Source organism: Tiliqua scincoides, chromosome 1 (assembly GCF_035046505.1).
Source record: "Tiliqua scincoides isolate rTilSci1 chromosome 1, rTilSci1.hap2, whole genome shotgun sequence".
NCBI classification, from domain to species: Eukaryota; Metazoa; Chordata; class Lepidosauria; order Squamata; family Scincidae; genus Tiliqua; species Tiliqua scincoides.
In genome coordinates this window covers 116,562,943-116,583,422 of record NC_089821.1, presented here as the reverse complement: position 1 = coordinate 116,583,422, position 20,480 = coordinate 116,562,943, and the positions used below count along the sequence as shown (strand labels likewise).

General features: G+C 44.0%; 2 protein-coding genes across 3 annotated transcripts in view; one reads left to right on the top strand and one right to left on the bottom strand.

Moving 5' to 3' along the window:
- STAT1 (signal transducer and activator of transcription 1) overlaps positions 1-13,988 on the top strand; it is a 42,627-nt gene extending 28,639 nt beyond the window's left edge. Inside the window, exons 20-24 of the mRNA XM_066613386.1 lie at positions 2,456-2,595; positions 6,857-7,042; positions 7,869-7,941; positions 9,530-9,626; positions 11,626-13,988. Of these exons, the coding sequence (XP_066469483.1) occupies positions 2,456-2,595; positions 6,857-7,042; positions 7,869-7,941; positions 9,530-9,626; positions 11,626-11,649 (520 nt within the window). The 3' untranslated portion in view covers positions 11,650-13,988. The remainder of the gene's footprint in view (positions 1-2,455; positions 2,596-6,856; positions 7,043-7,868; positions 7,942-9,529; positions 9,627-11,625) is intronic.
- GLS (glutaminase) overlaps positions 12,938-20,480 on the bottom strand; it is a 75,609-nt gene continuing 68,066 nt past the window's right edge. For both annotated transcript variants that reach the window (XM_066613517.1, XM_066613601.1), the window contains 3 exons: positions 18,806-18,882; positions 18,652-18,715; positions 12,938-16,398 (listed from right to left, as the gene is read on the bottom strand). In XM_066613517.1, coding sequence (XP_066469614.1) covers positions 16,242-16,398; positions 18,652-18,715; positions 18,806-18,882 — 298 coding nt within the window. In that variant the 3' untranslated portion in view covers positions 12,938-16,241. The remainder of the gene's footprint in view (positions 16,399-18,651; positions 18,716-18,805; positions 18,883-20,480) is intronic.

The window sequence follows — 20,480 nt, the reverse complement described above, 5'->3', positions numbered from 1 at the left end:
GGGGCCATAATATAGACCAGGTGAGCAGCAGGAAGTTCCAGCAGAGAGGCAGAGAAGGGTTAATGTGTTGCATCAAGCAGAAGGCAGGGGGGAGGGAATGCAGGAGTGGGTTCTCTTGTCCATCTCTTAAGGAACCAATGATTGGACCAATGATGGGTGGTCTTTTTTTCTCTGGATGAGGGAGGGCAGAAGGAGGAGCCCAAGGGGGTTCTTGCCTTAGGATTGGCTGAAGGGGGGGAAAGGAGGTAGCCACCAGTTTGAGAACCCCTGAGCTAAACTAAAATGAGTGTTGGGCTTAAAATGTTTTTGTTCTGCTTTCTAGTCTTCCATTAGCTTGTAATGTGGCAGTCACTAGGTTTCAGGCAAGCATTGGAAGTCCCATTGATTTCAAAGGATGAAGTGTGTGCAGAACCTCACTTGAAGTCGGTGGGGCTTCACTGCTTTGCTTGCAGTGCAACCCTGCTCAGAAATAAGCTACAGTGAGTTCCATGGGACTTACCCCCATGTATGGGCATATATAGGATTGCTACCTCTGTTCATGCCACAACATAATGGAAATGCAGCCAGTACTACTTAAGGAGTTGTCCTAGACGTGAGAAGTAAAAGCAGAGGGAATGTTTTTAATTTGGGAAGGTTTACGGCTGTTTTTCTCATAAAAGGAACTCAAAAGCCCATTAATGTCAATGTAGTTTAAAAGGATTATTATAGACCTACAAGTTAAGCATGGCTGTCTGAACTAATTGGGTAAACAGTAATCACTTGGAATGGGCTGACACGGAGGCTGAAAAACAGCAAACCACACTTTCTCAAATGTGTTATGTGTTTCTCAAAACAGACCTCTGATTGCTCTAAAATTACCTTTTTATGGAGCACTATTAAATCTACATAGGCCAAGGAAAATTAGGCCTCTGATTGTAGCTTGTTATCTGCAGCACATCAAACGTTTTATCAAGAATTTAAACTTCTTGCACCTTTTTAAGCTTGTTTTCAATGTGAAAAGTAAATGTGTGTTATAGCAAATTATGCAGTGCTTTCTAATGTAAGTGCATGGCAAAATGTAAGGTAGTTATTGTGGACACGGGGGAAAAAATGGCCAGAGAAAGCTATTCAGATATTGTGACTCTGCTAAACCCTGTTAACTGGGTAGAATTCCTAAAGCTCTAAGGCAGGGGTCTCCAAACATTATGGCCAGAGGGCCGCATCAGATACCTGGCATGGTGTTGAGGGCCAGAAAAAAAATTTAAATAAATCAGATGGAACTTAGATGAGTGAATAAATGAATGAATTTGCTCATTCATTCAAACTGTCTGGCCTTTAGAACACCTTCCAGACGCAACCAGAGCACAGTTCCAGTCATGTTCGGCCAAGTGGGCCAGAGACTTTCAGGGGACAAGAGGCTGGCCACGGGCCGGGTTGAGGCTGGCTGCGGGTTGCATCTGGCCCCTGGGCCGGGGTTTGGAGACTCGTGCTCTAAGGGTAGCTCTGATGTGAATATCAAGATGACTAGAGTGGACCCCCCTTTTACAATGGTGGTTTGCTCCAGAGAACCCATCATAGGGTGAAAAAATTGGAATGTGAACTTGGTAAGGAAGGGATGTTTGGCAATTCATTCTAGGACCTCAAAAGTTGAATGTTCTACCACAGAACTAAGCTATTTTCCTTTCTAAAAGATGATTTAAATGATGCCTATGGAACTCTTTGGCACCGTGGTTATCAGTTTCCACAGTATTATAATAATAAAATATTCATTTCAAAGCTGTATCCTTCCCTTCATACACACAGCCATGTGGTTAAAAACACTGCTACCTGCTGAGATGTTATCTAAAGGAGATGCTTGCATTTGCATTGGCTATATCCTTCCCTCCATATGCACAGTGATGATGATAAACTCTATTGGCTGGGACACTATCAAATGCTTGCATTCAAATTGCTGATTATCACCCGTGATATTGCAGCAATCGTAAGCCCATTGTAAAGTGAATACTTTATCATAGGGTAACCTTGTTTTATGTGGAGAGTCCATTATAAAGCATTGTAGGCTGAACCCATCCTGAAGTGGGGTTCCGCTGTAGATTGTGCAAGCTTTTCATCCACTATGTGCACCTTTTCATCCACTATGTTTGCTTTATTGTGAAAACAAGAGAAGTGCCCATCACTTGATTTATTTTTTTTTAAATTCTGTTCCCTAAACATGGGGGGGGGGGGCCTGCACAGACAGGCAATAGCCAAGGTGTGTTAGTGAGACATGGGGTGGCTCTACTTGCCTGTGCACACTGGTTTCTATTTCCCTCACTTCCTACCTAGTTGAGCTGACTCACGAAAGTGAGCAGGCGTGCACCTTGAGGATCATACACCCAAGTGAGGGGAAATGAGGATTGTGTTCACGGCTTGGCTGTGTGTGTGTGTGTGTATAAGAAAGATAATTTGGGTTGGTTTTTTTTTTTGGCCCTTACAGGAGCATCATGGGCTTTATCAGCAAGGAGCGTGAACGTGCCTTGCTCAAAGATAAGGAAAATGGCACATTTCTCCTGAGATTCAGTGAAAGTAGCCGAGAAGGAGCGATCACTTTCACCTGGGTGGAAGGGCCAGCAAATGGTAAGCAAAAGATAGAAATGAGATCTTGTCTGATATCAAAATGCTTTTTTTTTTTTTTCCAAAAGAAATCTGCAAACAGTTTGGCCTTCATATTTGAGGGCCAGTGTAGTTCTGCTAAATGTAGTTCAGGGTTCTATTAAAGGATGAGAATCAGGGCCAATGAAAGGGTTGCTCTTAAGGAGAAAATGTTAGATATTGGCACTTGGTTTCCTCTAGTTTAAAAGGGCTGAAACGGGATGCAGGGGGGAGGGGCAGGAGAGGGGTTTGTGTGTATCAGGAAGTTGAAAAGGGAGCGGTGGTGAGGCAAATGGGATACAGGGGGGAGGGGCAGGAGAGGGGTTTGTAGGTATCAGGAAGTTGAATAGGGAGACATCTAAGAGAAGGAAAACTGATTCCAAACCTCCACTGCCTTGTGGCTACATCCAGTTGTGGAAAAGGCTTCAGGAGTCAACCTCGAGGCAAAATCCGGAGCCGGAGTCCCTGAGGCAGTTCATGGCTGAACACAGTCACGCTCTGGCAACTCCTGCGACGTCGCTGGAACCAACTGTATTGGCCTCTGCCTTTCTATTGGACCATTTCAGCGATGTGGAGAGGGGGGATTTGCTGCATGGGTAACAGCCTATCCTCCATACCTTCTTTACCCAGGCTTCGCGCACTGGAGAGGACACTCCAACTTCGCCATACGGCGTCGGCACAACACGGGAAGCAGCAGTTACCAGTTATAAGTCTTTGCTCGATTGGCGTAGAGCATGACGCCAGGGGCTGCTTCTGACGGTGGGAGAGATCATTGCATCTCATTGGGCAGCTACTGCCCGCCTTAAGCTGGGCAGTCCCCAGCCAGTAATGTGTTGCCTCGCCACGGTCTGTTAACCTCATGGGGTGCGTGGGGTTTAGGGTGAAAACCGACAAGCGGATCGACAACTCTGCACCATGCAATAGAAAACAGAAAACTCCTGTCCTAAAGCTGGGCACCTGGAACGTAAGGACAATGACACCTGACTTCTCTGATGACCTGCAAGCAATAGACGACGCACGCAAAACAGCTGTCATCGACATGGAACTGAGCAGACTGCAGATGGACATCGTCGCCCTTCAAGAGACTAGGCTGCCAGATTCTGGATCTGTCAAGGAGAGAAATTTCTCATTTTTCTGGCAAGGAAAACCACCAAACGAAACCAGGGAACATGATGTTGGCTTTGCGGTCAGAAATACCCTGCTGAAATCCATCATCCCACCTACTGTGGGAAGTGAAAGAATTTTGTCCCTGCAGCTCCAGTCATCAGCAGGACCCGTCACTCTCATCAGTGCTTATGCACCGACTCTGTCGTCTCCAACAGAAGCCAAAGACAAATTTTATGATGACCTGGCCACCACTATCAAGAAGATCCCCGTAAAAGAGCCATTGTTCATCCTCGGCGACTTCAATGCTAGAGTTGGTGCTGATAACAGTTCGTGGCCCACTTGCTTAGGTCAGTTTGGCACTGGGAAGATGAACGTAAATGGCCAACGCCTGCTAGAGTTTTGCTGTCATCACGGTCTCTGTGTCAGCAACACGTTCTTCAACACGAAGCCCCAACATAGAGTCTCTTGGAGAAACCCAAGATCAAAGCACTGGCACCAGCTCGACCTGATTCTCACCAGACGCTCCAGCCTTCCCAGCATCAAGATCACACGCAGCTATCAGGGTGCTGCCTGTGACACCGACCACTCCCTGGTGTGCAGCAGAGTGAAACTGCAAACAAAGTGACTATACCACACAAAAAAGGAAGGAAGACCTCACATTGATACCAGCAAGACCCGGGATCAGAGAAAAGTGGAGGAATTTGCACAAGTGCTTGAGGAATCTCTTCCAGGCCCGGTCGATGCAAACGCATCCAACAGATGGGAACATTTCAAGAATGCCGTTTACAACAACGCCTTGTCCATATTTGGCAAGAAGACCAACAAGACGGCAGACTGGTTTGAAGCCCACTCTGAGGAGTTGACACCAGTCATTGAGGAAAAGAGGAGCGCTCAAGCAGCATACAAGGCCTGTCCCAGTGAGCGCAACCTGCAGGTCCTCCGAGCTGCTCGCAGCAAAGTCCAGCAGATTGCCAGGAGATGTGCTAACGACTACTGGCTCCAGCTCTGTTCCGAGATACAGATAGCAGCTGACACGGGCAACATCAAGGGGATGTATGACGGTATCAAGCAGGCCCTAGGTCCAACGCAGAAGAAAATTGCCCCTCTGAAGTCTGCCACAGGCGAGGTCATCCAGGATCGGACACAGCAGATGGAACGCTGGGTGCAGCACTATTCTGAGCTATACTCCAGAGAAAATGTAGTCACCGAAGAAGCACTGAACAACATTGAGTGCCTGCCTGTGCTGGAGGAGCTTGACAGTGAACCAACCCTAGAAGAACTTCACGTGGCCCTGGACTCCCTTGCCTTTGGCAAGGCACCTGGAAAAGACAGCATCCCTGCTGAAGTCCTAAAGTGCTGCAAAGAGATCATCGTCACTGAGCTGCATGAAATCCTCTGTCTCTGCTGGAGAGAAGGTGGAGTACCTCAAGACATGAGGGATGCAAACATCATCACGCTGTACAAGAACAAAGGCGACAGGAGTGACTGCAACAACTACCGTGGCATCTCTCTCCTTAGCGTTGTAGGAAAGTTGTTTGCCCGAGTTGCACTAAAGAGGCTCCAGGTACTTGCAGAGAGTGTTTATCCAGAATCACAGTGCGGATTCTGAGCCAACAGGTCCACCACTGATATGGTATTCTCCCTTAGACAACTGCAGGAGAAATGCAGGGAACAACGACAGCCACTCTTTATAGCCTTCATAGATCTCACAAAGGCCTTCGACCTGGTAAGCAGGGATGGCCTCTTCAAGATTCTCCCCAAGATTGGATGTCCACCCAGGCTCCTCAGCATCATCAGATCCTTCCACAAGGACATGAAGGGCACTGTTGTCTTTGATGGCTCCACATCACATCCCTTTGACATCCGAAGCGGTGTGAAGCAGGGCTGTGTTCTTGCACCAACCTTGTTTGGGATTTTCTTCGCTGTCCTGCTGAAGCATGCCTTTGGAACTGCAACAGAAGGCATCTATCTCCGGACCAGATCAGATGGAAAGCTCTTCAACCTCTCTAGACTGAGAGCAAAGTCCAAAGTCCAGCTGAAATGTCTGTGTGACTTCCTCTTTGCCGATGATGCAGCTATCACTACCCACTCTGCCAAAGATCTCCAGCAGCTCATGGATCGTTTTAACAAGGCCTGCCAAGATTTTGGACTGACAATCAGCCTGAAGAAAACACAGGTCATGGTTCAGGATGTGGACTCGCCTCCCTGCATTACAATCTCTGCACATGAACTGGAGGTTGTCCATGACTTTGTGTACCTTGGCTCAACGATCTCCGACACTCTTTCTCTCGATACCGAGCTAAACAAACGCATTGGTAAAGCAGCTACCACGTTTTCCAGACTCACAAAGAGAGTCTGGTCCAACAAGAAGCTGACGGAACATACCAAGATCCAGGTCTACAGAGCTTGCGTCCTGAGTACACGTCTGTACTGCAGCGAGTCATGGACTCCTCACTCAAAACAGGAGAGGAAACTGAACGCTTTCCACATGCGCTGCCTCCGACGCATTCTCGGCATCACCTGGCAGGACAAAGTTCCAAACAACACAATCCTGGAACGAGCTGGAATCCCTAGCATGTATGCACTACTGAAACAGACGCCTGCGTTGGCTCGGTCATGTCGTGAGAATGGATGATGGCCGGATCCCAAAGGATCTCCTCTATGGAGAACTCGTGCAAGGAAAGCGCCCTACAGGTAGACCACAGCTGCGATACAAGGACATCTGCAAGAGGGATCTGAAGGCCTTAGGAGTGGACCTCAACAAGTGGGAAACCCTGGCCTCTGAGCGTCCCGCTTGGAGGCAGGCTGTGCAGCATGGCCTTTCCCAGTTTGAAGAGACACTTTGTCAACAGTCTGAGGCTAAGAGGCAAAGAAGGAAGGCCCATAGCCAGGGAGACAGACCAGGGACAGACTGCACTTGCTCCCGGTGTGGAAGGGATTTTCACTCCCGAATCGGCCTTTTCAGCCACACTAGACGCTGTTCCAGGACCACCTTTCAGAGCGCGATACCATAGTCTTTCGAGACTGAAGGTTGCCAACAACAAAAGGGCTGATGTTGAGCATACCGTTGAAAGTCAGGCTTCTAATTGTGCATTGGAAGCCAACTCTTAACTTGTTCTTTTTTTCTCTCACCTTCTAGATGTTGACTTCCACTCAGTAGAGCCTTATACCAAGAAGGAACTCACTGCTGTTAGTCTTCCTGATATCATCCGTAGTTATAAGGTGATGGCAGCTGAAAATATTCCTGAAAATCCACTGAAATTCCTCTATCCAGATATTCCCAAAGACAATGCCTTTGGAAAATACTACTCCAGGCCCAAAGAGTGTAAGTATTTATTATTCTCTGTCTCTCTCACACAGACCATCAACAGTATTGTTTGTGTACAAAACATAAAATTGGGGGTAAACTTTTTAAGAACTCCTCAGGATCTGTAAATGTGCATGTTGTTAATAATTGGAGATTCAATGGAGCAGTTATTTTTAACCTTTTTCATCTCATGACACTTTGACAAGGCACTAAAATGCTCAAGGCACACCATCAATTGTTTGACAATTGGCAAGGCACACTGTGCTGCCAGTGGGGGCTCACATATCCAATGGTCCTACTAATAAAATGACCTTTTCCCAGATTTCTGCGGCACACCTGGGGACCATTCATGGCACATCAATGTGCCATGGCACAGTGGTTGAAAATGGCTGAACTAGAGGATAGGATTCTCTTTTTTCTGACCCAGAACATGGGATCAGGTCCCAGGGGAAGAGAGTAGTAACTAGGGCATGGGGTGAGTTTGGGGGGGGGTGGAGAGCATCATATGCAGGAAGGGCTAGGCACTGCACCTCTGACATTCCCCCCACCTCCCACAGTGCCTTGCAGAGAAGTGGCCATCCCAGTTTAAACAGGATGAACGACATGTAGGTGGAACATGTAGCTCCAACTTCACAAGTTTCACAATACCTACCTCATCCAGTGTTCTCAGTGACTCTTCTGTGGAGAGAGGGTTTTTTATGTGTTCCTTCATTGCAATTTTAATTGATGAACAAGGGTTGGAAGTGGTTGAATATAGGATGACTTACCTGAGGGAAAGTGTTTGCCTTAGGTGGCCAGTGTGGACAACTCTGGGATACTAAAGAGATTTTTGTTTTCATTTTAGCAACTGAACCCATGGATGTGGACGGTGGAGGGAAGGGATACATCAAAACTGAATTAATCTCTGTATCTGAAGTGTGAGTTTGCTAAGAAGACAGCTGAATTCACTTTCAAACACTGTTTTTACTTTTAATCTTGTTAAATTGTTAATGAAGGGTAAGGACAGAGCAGAAAGTCTCCTCTCCGCCTTCCTTACTGCTCATGCAGTGTGGATATATGCCTTCGTGTAGCCTCCAGGGATCAGCACAGCCCAGTGTCGTTGTTGGTCCATGCCTGTGCTGATTCTGGAAGCGACAACCCACCTCTTTCCCTCACATTCCCACTGATGGCATCCTGACAGCACGCGCTAACTCCTCACACTTGCGCCATTTCCTCTTTAAAACTTGGAAAAAGCATGCACATATTGATGTCACAATAAACTGTTCGTATTTGAATACCAGTATAATGTGCTTCTTTAATATGGTACTGACTGGAAAAGACAAGCAGACTGCCTCAAACTGGGGGATGTGTGGCTGAGGGACTCGGGTCAGGGGAGAAAGAAAGGGAGGCTGCCGCTGGGAAGGGAATAACTTCTTCAGGCGAGTCTGGGGCAGCTCCCAAAGCTGGAGCAGGGGCACCTTGGAGGGCAGGGAAGTAAACTGGAAAAAGATGATGTGATTGCAGTTGGGGCTCAGGATGAGAGGGAAATCTGAGTTCAAGTGGCCTTGCTTTTGGCTGGCCTCCTACCTCTCCCTGTAGGGAGCAGAGCCTGGCATCAATTACTATAGGGTGTCCTAGCCTTCTCTTTACTTGGGGCAGGGCTATCTGAGCAATCTTCTTTTCTCTATCCAGTTCAGTTTGTCTATTCCATTCTTATTATAACCATCCATGTTCTTTTTCTGTTCTCTGCACTCCTTTGCCTCCCTAAGCCCAAAATAATGTTCTCTGTTCCCTGGCTGCATGTTCTTACTGTTGCTGCTGGAATACTTTTACCGCCCAGCATCCAGCTGGCTCCTTCCGTCCTTGCATTTTTAAATGTCTGAGAATCTCTCCTTTTGACTGTCACATTTTTAAAATGGTATTTCACCTCAACTTTTCCCCATCCCCTTTTCTCTGTGCACCTTGTCTCTGAAAGCATAAGACTGAGGGGCAAGGTGCACTTTGCATCACTGACCATATATGGGCAGAGGCAAGGACTTAATGCTTCACTCTACCTCTTCCCCTATAACTTTTGATGGTCAGGTGAATGGATCTGATGGTGGTATAATATGCATAATGCAGTGGCAGTTAGAGAGTAAACAAAGGTGACTGAGGAGGGGCGAGGATAGTGTACTGTGATGCTCTTGGCTTTGAGATTCATCCGTGCTGGTGGTAGGTTGCTGGGAACCAAAGAGTCTAATTGGAACTGGCTCATAATTATGAAGAAAGTGTTGTACCATATTAATGGCAGGCATTGCTATTCTTTTGGCCTTCCCAGCCTGAAGCCAGCTCATTCCATTATGGCAAAAATGTGCTTGTGCCTGCTGCCCTGCTTGCCTGCATTCTGCACAGCATGTATGGCTTCCTGTGCTACAAATCTGCTAGACAGCCTTGGTTAGAGAGGGGTGTTCTGTCCCAGGAATGATCATGCCTTGCTATTGCCAATTCATATGAACAGTCATTTGGTTTTCCCTTGGTGTTTTTCAGGCACCCTTCCAGATTGCAGTCCACAGAAAACCTCTTGCCCATGTCACCAGAAGATTATGATGTGGTAGCTCAGGCAATAACCTCTGCAGAAATTTTGGTGAGTAAAAATACAAACAATGCTTTTGAGGTCTACCAACCTAGCATAGTTGTGGTAACTATGAGAGCATGCACCCCCATATTGTTGTCTTTCTAAAGGTCATTTCCCCCCCCCCCAAATAAGAACTGTATGCACTTTGAGTTAGATTTACACCTTGAAACTAAAATCGCATCCCTATGTGCATTCCATTTTTCTTTTAATGAGGTCTGTGATGAATTGGTAAACAACTGTATTTCATTATAGAAGGTGTCCCTCCAGTTCCGAGGTGCTCTAGGTTCCAGGGGGAGCCAGCCAATTGGAAAACTGGGGCCAGGGAAAAAGATCACCAGACCTGAGGAGTCTCTCCTGTGTTCCTCTGACTGGGCAAGACAGGAAGAGCCCAAGTCAGCAGTGTGGAAGGCTGATAAGGAGAGCCCCAGGGCATAGATAGGACCAAGTATTGAGCAGGACAGAGCATTAGGTTTTGTTGGTCTGCCCTTCCCCTCCAGCTGTTGGGAGCTGTTGGTTCCCTTGGCTCAGGCCAAGCTGAGTTGGGATCTAGGCTCTCTGCCTAGACCAGCAAGGCCTGCATGTGTGAGGCCTCCCTGCAGAGCCAGCACCATTCAGGATGTTTACTAATGAGGAACCAAGCTTGTTTCCATTGTTTTTCCTCTTAATAAAACCTTTTAGCTTAAAACCCTCTGCCATGTTCTGGGATCAGTGAATGTCAGCCTCCCAGCTCTGCAAGGTATTACAGTCAGAGTGAGGGCATTTTGACAACCCTAAATAGCATTCCTGGGGAGAGGCTTTGCCCAGGGAACCCCTCTGGGAACCAGATCTCTTGGGCTGGTGGCAGCAGACTAGATCTACCAGGTCTGGTCCCACTAAGCTGCAAGTTAAACTAATTCAAAGAAGGGAGAAGGGGAAGAGAGTGAATACTTGGCACTAGGTATCACTGCCCTGGATCAACAGGTGGTTGCTAAAAGTCCCCTTGTCAGGCATGACAAGGTTGTAGCAACATAGCTGGAATTACCCATTTTATCCTTGCAACCCTAAAAATTAGGTACTGAAACTTGCCCTAGAATAACCCAGTGCGCATGATTGCAGAGCAAGAACTTGAAACTGGGTCTCCCTTGTCTGACATGTGGTCTGCTATCTATTAGAGGTTACTTGAGGGTATGTAAACAAAGTGGGGTAAAGGATCCAGGCCAATTCTGTCACCTTCTTGCTCTTTCCTTCAGTTCCTCCTACTAGACCTTTTTATGTCTCTGTATACCTGAACAACCCCTGTGGAGCTCTGAATACCTGGGTCAGCACTAGTTCAATAGATAATGCACAGAACATGCCCCTGCTACTGGGTGTAAAGAGATTGCCTCCAACCAGGATCGTGCAGTGCTTCTGTTGAACTTGGACCTGAACTATCCAGGTCCTGCTCACCCATGAAGCTTCTTGGGTGACCTTGGGCCAGTCACCATCTCTCAGCCTCATGCCTCCCTCACAGTATTGTGAGGACAAAAGGAGGGGAGGAACTATATACATAAAGTCAAGCTCCTTGGAGGAAGGGTGGTATAAAAATGTGAAAAATACCCTGTAAGGGCTAATTCGGCTCAGAATTACCTATGCTCATTGGCCAGTGGCACTCCAGTGTTTCAAGCAGGGTTCTTTCCCAGAACTATCTGGAGATACTGGGGATCAAATCTGGGAACTCTGCAGGTACTCTACCACTAAGCTACAGCCATCTAGCTCAATGGCTGGCGAGGTAGAATTGTCTATAGGGGCTGGTGGTGTCCTTGTGGAATTACAGGCAAGGATCTTTCTAGCCTTACCTGGAGACACCTGGGACTGAATGGCCTCTTTCAACCTACTACTGTTGTTCTCCCCCCCCCCCCAAAGCCTGGCATGTAAAGGCTGTTTTAGGGTCTATCAAGGAACAACCTCTAGTATGCATGATTGTTCATTGGAACTTGAACAATTTTGTGTGTTTTTTTTTGTGACTTGTACTTTTTTTCTTCCCCTCTAGATGTGTTCAGAATATGCATCCTAAGTGCTTGGATAGCAAGACATCACTGCCAGCTGGTCTACTTGTTGGGGCTGCAGTTAGTCAAGAGTCATCTGGTGTTTTGAGTTCTAGTCTGTAGTACATGATGGCACAGGCTGTCATGCTGTACTCTTTTCTTTTCCAAAATTGCATTGTGGAGGCAGGCACCCAAAAGCTTTTTTTTACTAAATATACCTTCTGCTAATGGTTCTGTACATACTATTTGCTGCTATCCTATTCTATTATATGATCATCATATCCTTTGTAAGTGATTTGCTCCTGTGTAAGGTATTCAAGTAAAGTCACAAAAGCATAAATGGGCATCTGTTTGACTAGTATTATGCCCATTGAGTTGTATGTTCTAAAAAACTGTTGTGCTGCTTTGTTTCAAGGGCAACTTTATGAATTAAAATATTAGGTGACTAGGACTTAAAGACAGATCCAATGCTGGGCTTGCTTCTTTAGTGCAACTGGTATAGCCTCCAACATTGCAATTTCTGCCAGTTCTGCTCCAGCATCAAGAGCACTCATTTGGTTTCCTGAAATGGATAGGGTTAGCTTTCCTATAGGGGCATAGCAACACACACTGGGGACCTGGAAGAACCATATAAAAGAAAAATTGAGGGGGCAGTACATAGTGTGGAGAAAGGCAAGGATTAACTTCTCTTCTACATGTGCTTCAAATTGTTCCTTCCCAAAGGGCAGCTGCGGTTATAAAAAGGACAGTACTTTGTACTAGTGGTGAGACAAGGGAAGACATGTGGGACTTAATAGCAGCTGCCATTGGGGCATGCAATCCTGATTTGCGCTTCTCAGAACTGCAACAGCTTTATTGGCTGAGGAAAATAGCTTCATGCCCTTCCCCCCCCCAATAACTTTCAAGTAGTGTAGTGGCAGAGTGGCACCCACCCTAACAGCATGGTTATCCACATAGAAGTAAAGGGCCCTGCACTCAATGACAGAATTTTAATTCAACCCTAGTTTAACATTCTCTGTTGGGTGGGGACATAAAAAGGAATTACCTCCAGAATATTATCTAAGGGCCCATGATACAGTCACATGGCTGGGCAGCTTGGGTGGGTGCCTACCAGCCCACCCAACTGTCTTCAGTTCCATGATAGAAGAAAGGCAGGAACAAGTGTAATAAAACATGTGTTAAGCAAACAGCAACATTCAGCTAGCCAAGTTGGGTGCTTCTTCTAGTGAAACAAAATGCAAAAGGCTCCACCCATACTTTAGGTTAGGTTAGACAGCAAGAGAGAAAAAACTGCAGCCGAAAACACAAAGATTTTGTTTTGTGGTATTCCTGTTTATTATGTTGTAAAAAGCAACACCATCTGATTTGTCATCCTGAAAATACATCTTATTTTCAGAACTGGTACAGCTCAAGTATTAAGTTTAAGATTCAGTTGTGGGAAACTGCCAGAAGCAATACATTCATCACGGTTTATTCCCGACAATGAAGAATCTGTCAAATATCAAGCCAAATCAGTCAACGTTACTCACAGGATCAATATAAACTCATTGATAGTCCAGCTCTGAGGCTTGAAAGAACATCAGTTCATTAGCACACATTTGTCCATAAAAAGCTGGGGACAGGTGACTCTACAACCACTGCAGTATTTGTGTACAAAGCATGAGCTGACTTAAGTCACTTCTAGCTGCTGTGATAAATAAGAATGCATAAGCTTCAAGAGGGGAGGGGTGGGGAAGCAGAGGGTTTCTTTGGAGCAAAACAATGTCAGCATTTGGTAACCCAAAAAATAAACATACCTTAAGTGTCAGTGCCAATAACAGAAGAATAGCATATTTATAAATAAACATACATATAAATGAACTGTCTCCAAAGGACACAAATGCTTTACAAAACATGACTTTCTCTTATGAGAAAACAAACTACTTTTGCAAAAGAGGCTGGCTAGAATAGCTTCTACGTTAATGGCAGGGAAACAAAAGCAGACCTAGTCTAAGCTTTTGGTAAAATGCCTTGATTTGCTCATAGCCATAAATCTACTATTTCATTTGCAATATTAGTGCTTTAAATGATTTAGGTACAGACTAGCAAAATGTCAAAATAAAATCTAATCTTTTTTAATGGAGGGGGAGATACCCATAGATGTCCACTGGTTTCTAAGAAACATCTAGGCCACAATTCACTCTGCCTCTACAGGTGGACTTTCAACATTGTCATCCTGCACAATCTGAGCAACATCACTAAACACTCATGAGGTGCTGCAGTAACTGGTATTTCCAATTTGGTTAAAAATAATGGAGGAATGTGGTACAGTGTGAAAAGGGCTCCTGGGGATCCAACAGGTGACGCAAAGCAAAAATAAAGCTTGCAGAACCCCCAATCCTGGTAACTTGTCAGACCCCATTTATCACTCAAACATACTGGATCCCATTCAAATGTGCTAGTGCAGCACTCTAACCATTTTAGACAGGAACCTACCTTTTATCCCAAGCTGATGCATGAGACCCACTTTTGTTTTTTCCTTTTTACTTCCTCATCTCCACATCTTTGTTTTCTCATTTAAAAAATTATTAAAAAGACAAGTAGTAGTTGTTTTCCTTCATTAGGCTGGTTCACAGCCCAGTTTTGCATCCAGATCCACTCATACTAGCTGTACTGGTTTTCACTAAGGAGATATTCATAGCACCAAGTGTGCCCAATTTGTGATGAATCTCAAAACACTTCTTTCTGCCTTTAAGTACTTACTTCAAGAATCGCCAGGGGCATAACTCTCTCCTATCTCATTCTTGAACAAAGCTTAGGCAACACAAGTACTGGTACACATCAGCTGATTTTCCATAGTAAAGCTGTGGCGTATTTTATTTTCAGGTTTCTACTACCACAAAGCCACATCAGACCACACACTGGAATCTAGATTTGCTATGGCATGTTAAATGCCAACCATGACATTATCATGAGGATGCATCACCATTATGACTTTGATCTTGTAGTACTCCAGCCTAATGCACAAATTACATGCATAGCATGGTGATTTCCAAATTGTGAATGTAGCTTGTCTGGATCATTCACTGTTTACATGGGAGTACCTGGTTCTTGACTTCAGTGCAACTACTCTGGAAGCTTGATGGTAGAAAGTCAGCCTTTAACTTCTTTTTCCACTACTACAAGAGAAATGTGCAACTTTGGATGGGCTTGGTTTTCATCAGGGCTTATGTCTGACTGGCTGGTGGCATAGTGGGAGCAACAGGTTCTAGCAACTGAAAAGTATTTTAGCCCTGAATACAGGGAAAAAACAAAACTGGATGAGGAATAAAGAAACATCTGAATTCTAACATTGAGATTAGCCAACTACATTCCTCTGTACAAGGGGTGGGCAAACATTTTGGCATGAAGGCCATATCACCTCTCTGATACTGTGTCCTTGGCCAGGGAAGAAGTAATTTACATTTCAAATTTGAATAAATTTACATAAATTTACATAATTGAATATATTAGAGACAGAACTTAATGAAGACATTAGAGACAGAACTTATATGAATGAATGAATCAATGAATGAATGAATGTAACTGGGCTTATTTATAACACACAGGAGAACTATAAGACAGGCATACAGAACCACATGAGAACTATGAAATGTTTGCCATACACTTCTTGCACAGTGAAAACAGAGACCAAGCCAGAAACTCATGGAGACATAAGTTGTTCAGAGACACTGGGGAGGAGTGTGTGTGTGTGTGTGTGTGTGTTAAAATAATGCCCAGGAAAAAGCAGAAAACATGGAGACTATAAAAGGCCTGGCAGTCATGGGCCTGCATGGACTCCAACAGTCTTTCACAGGTCAGAGACTAATTGGAGACTGGGGGCTCCCTATGGGCTGGATTGGTGGACCCTGAGGGTCGCAAATGGCTCCCAGGCCGGGGTTTGCCCACCCCTGCTCTACACATTTTGGTCAAACAAACCTTAGAACAGATTCCCTGATAAAACTCTGAATAAAAGTTAAGCCTAGACTGTGTCACCAGTTTATGCTTTTTGAGAATTGCATGATGTAAACAGGTATCCTAGGAAACTGAAAAAACAAACAAAACTCAATCAACATTTAAGTGCAGAGAGATGCTCAACACACTCAGACTAAATCCACATCAGCTATGACTCTTGAAATCTAGCAGGACCACATTTACACTTGTGCTCGGTAGCAGCCTGGTTCCATGCGCAGCCACTTTCCAGACAGGGCTTCATTTATAAAAAAGCAAACTGAGCAGGAAAAAAAAATTATTGACCACAGAGTAAAGCTTCACATAGAACAAAAAATATAAATTAAGTAGTGCACAAAGCCAACAATAGCTAATATTTCTTTTCTATTCATTATATGTAGCACGAGGTAATATTGCTCACATTATGAGGGGAGATTCTCAGGGAGCTTTTTGTTTTATTTTTCTGAACAAGGAACTAGATTTTTTTTCCCCTGTGCGTATAATGAAGAAAGCTCCTGTTAACACTGAAACAAAGAGATACTTCTTTAAAATATACATCACTATCCAATAGAAACACACACGCTCTTCATAATCATTTTTCCACAATTACACAGATAAGTCATCTTGATTCTTGGGATCTAGCAGAAGAGGATTATAGTAAGCCATCCAAGTTTTTCTGTACAGTTTGACTTTCCTTTCCATTACTGGAATCATCTGGAGGTGTGTATTGAACCTGATATTCTTGAAGAATTTTAAATACATCATGGTGTCCAAAGTGCAAAGCTTCATCCATAGGAGTGTTGTTCCACCTGTGAGATGAATAGTATTCAAGTTCAGCAACATGTTGGTAGTATCTCATAAACTTAAGCATCACAAGAATTCTGGGAGGTAGTTTAGGCTGACCAATGACTAGCACATGCTCAGTCAGTGAGGTGGCATGGCAAGTCTTAAATCTGAACACTTGGGCCTAGTCGAAAATACACCGGAAGCTGTCTCTTTACACCTGAGGTAGTCTGATTCACTGCAGGAGTAAAGTGAGTGGAATTAATACTTTCCCCATCTGTGTGTTTGCACATTTCTGAGTGCATATTTGCTGATCATAAGTGCAATCTGATAACTTTTTCCACACACAAACTTGACAATCCACACACAGGATATAAATGTTCTTGCCCATTTGGAAAGCTATCTGAAGCACCCCTAAGCTTCTCAAGTTTGTTACCTGTAAATGGGGGAACTTCAAAAACATTTCATTCTAGTAGAGAATGTTCTGTACGTGTTAAAAGAAATAAAACTGAAGGCAAAATCCAGAAGGTTAATGATTATTTATAGTAAACCATGAACAGGATGAGTGGATACACATCTCAAAAATTTTAACAGTAGGACGTTTCAGCTGCTGGGTTCACAGGGCTTTACAAACAGCCTAAATAGTTAGGTATGTCTAACCTCACTTAAATCAATGGACTTGACTACACCTCATTCTGCAGAAGACCAGCTGCAAGTTTGTTACTTATGGATATGAATAAAGCTCCACAAAACTTTGTATTCAAAAGTACTTTACCAATGTAGAACCCACTATCACCACTTAATTTGGGGCGGGGGGGTCTTGATGTTTTTCTAGATGGGTATCTAGACATTTTGGCCTCTAATTTTAGATGAAATTTTTTTTCCCCTCATCCCAGTAGAAGAATTACCTTTTGAGCTATTTAGCTTAAATGGGCAGCACTCTGCTCTGAACAGGCTGAGATTCATTTTAGAGTCAACTCTGTAGAACTGAAGAAAGTTGACTTTACCATCACTATTGCATCAGCACAGAGTGATCCAGCAGGGCTCTGTGTGATGAGCAGCCTGTTACATCCTAGCTCTTGTGACAGCAGGAGGGGACTTTAGTTGCCCCTTGTGATCACTTAGATGCTGAAGTTACTCAAATCTGTTCCTAGCCGGACTTCTCTTTGAAGACAGAAGCGAGCATGACTACAGAATTGGCTCGCCCTAGACTCTTTTCAACTCAAGGATGCGGATAGGTTGCTTGGAACTCTACAACACTGCTTGCCCACTCGACCCTGGCCATGCTGGCAGAGAAAAGCAGCCAGATACAGACAGGTTGGTTGGGTGGCAGAGAGTATCAATGGCACCCTGAGGCTTGGGTGAGTTCCATTATCTTTAAAAACAGACACTGTCAAACACTTCTTTGGATCTCACCACCCTACAGAAATTTATCATTTACAATGTGACAGAGTGGATAGTAGCATCCTAAAAACCAGGTTTTCCTGGATTTTTTTTCCATGTGGTCACTTGCATGCTGCCTTTCCACCTCCAGAGGGACTCAAAAGATGGCTCACATTTGGTTATTAAAAACATAATTTACATAATGTGCTCAAAGTGCAACAGAGGAAGTGATGGTGAATCCTGCTTTGCGCATTACTCCCATGTTGTACCATCTATAATAGGCCTTGTATTTTGCTTGCAAGCCCAGTTCAAGATCCTGGTTGTTATCTTCACAGGCCCACATGGCTCAAGATCTCGATACCAGAAAGGCCGCATTCTCCCTCATGTATCTGCTTGCATGCTTCACTTCCCATCAGAGAACTTGCTCTGTGTCTTGCCTCTGGGTGAGATCAGATTGGTGGAAACAAGAGGCAGGGCTTTCTCAGTAGCAGTGCCCAGTCTGTGGAGCTCCCTCAGTAGTCTGAATGGTTCAGATGCTGAACTCTTAAAAATACCAGGTAAAAACCCATTTTTCTTGCTGGTTTTGGGTCTGTAATATTTTCCTTTGCCAACTGTGATATTCTGGTATTGATTTTATTTGTATTTTGATAGGATGCTTTTAATGACTTGCTTACCTAGTTTATAAATTGTTTTATGTCTGTTGTGAGCCACTCCTGTGGCCTCAGTGGGGACAGAAGGGACAAGAATTGAGAGAATTCCACAGAGACACAATTCTAATTAAGTTTCACGCTGAACTATCTGTTTTTCAGTATGATAATTCCTTTGCAGGACATTGCTTTCAAAGTTCATGCTGGCACAGTTTAATGAACTGTTATATCTTTAATGCAGATGCTCACCTGTCTTTGGGGAAAGGATTCACTTTGCAGGCTTCCAGCAAAAATTTAACTACCTCTACGTGACCTACAAGACAAGGAGGATAATTTAATGTACTCATCATATTAACCAGGTGAAAACAGAACAGTTACTTCAGTAATTATTCATAGCCACAACCTTCTGCAGCTGCAACATGCAATGCTGTCCGAGAATCATAGTCTCTCTGCTCCATATCCATGCCTGACAAAGCAAACCTGAAAAAAAAGGAAATATAAGAGAAGTATCTGATCACAAATGAGGCAGAGTTAAGTGCAAGGTCTTCCACAGGGTTGATATCTGCAGCCCAGGTAATAATGCCCCCAAACATCCTGCTGTCCCCTTCACCCAGTTAGAGGGTCAGGGATGAGATTTTGCTTTCTGGCCAACTGAATGTCTCAGGGATTCCTTTCTTATACCAGTTGGGTACTCTTACTTCTTCATTTAGGACAATACCAACATCCCTATATCGGTAGGAAGGAGGTGAATGAAAATTTGATCGCTTTTTCACCCAAAGGAGCACAGAGCGATACATCTAACACCATGACTCAGTTTCTACACCTTCCACTTTGGAAAGCACTGATGTAATTTACCGAAATAAATAAGCCACTTTCTGGGACAAGTCATAAAAGCAGAAAATGAGTATATCATAACATTTGAGCAACAGGATAAGCACATAAAGTGCCTTGGATATTACAGATGCACTGACAATTCTATTTTGGGGCTATCCCACGTACGGATATTAAAGTTCACTAAAAATCGGGAGGCAAATCTACTTATCTTTAATTATGAACAACTTCTGGTAAAGAACAGGGGCAAAGATATCTTGGAAACAAAACAAAAGGAATTTCACCCTATATTCTGTCCAAAGTGCATTTTGTCACATTCCCAAACCTCAAAACAGATGCACATAATCAAGGACAGGGTGTATATCAAGCCTATAACATGCTGATAAGCTGCTAGTGATAAGAGAAGCAACTTTCAAAAACTAGAAAGTTAAGCATATCTTGACTGGACAAGGCACATCAGTTATCTCAACCATTTTGTGATGGCTAGAACATTCCTTGCCCCTGGTTTTTCCCCTTCTTTTGTTACTTTCAAAAGCCTTGAACTACCTTTTCATTGAGCTCTGTAACTGTTCCCAAATCAAGAATTTTTACTAATCATCCACCATATTTGGCAATGCCTAAAAGAAATCTTCAAAGTCGTTGAAAAGCACAATGGCGACAAACTCTTCAGCAAAGAGCACTTAATCCTAATGCTGCAATATTGTTGCTATAATTCTGTAAGGTTTAATCAATTATTGTGTGTCTTGTCAAAAACTGCAATTGAACCAAAAACCTCACTAGTACTGACGAACACATTACTTGTGCTCTCTTGATTAACATGATTAAATATGGAGCCCAAAACGGGAGAGGTATGAATCTCTACTACTACATTATAAAAAGGAGTTCAGAATGGTTTGTACTGTGAGCAAGCTCTGCCAAGGATAACAAGCCAGATTGCTTTTTAATATGGATGAAGAACAGAAGGTGAGGTAGGGGATAAAAATCGTAGTATGGATGTGTGACCTCATGAATCTCCCGTTAAACTCACAAACTTAAGAGGAAAGTATTGCCTGTTGATGCAATGTTTTAAGAATTTTCTGCAAACACGTAGCAGTGGCTTTTGATTTTTTGAAATTTAAAATTCTTGTACTTCAGAGTACATTTGGAACCTTCATTCAGTATTCACAGAAAAGCACCTTCAGGTTGCTGCCATATACAGAAATGTGCCAATTCTAACTGGTTACAAGCACAGAGTTAACTAAGCATAA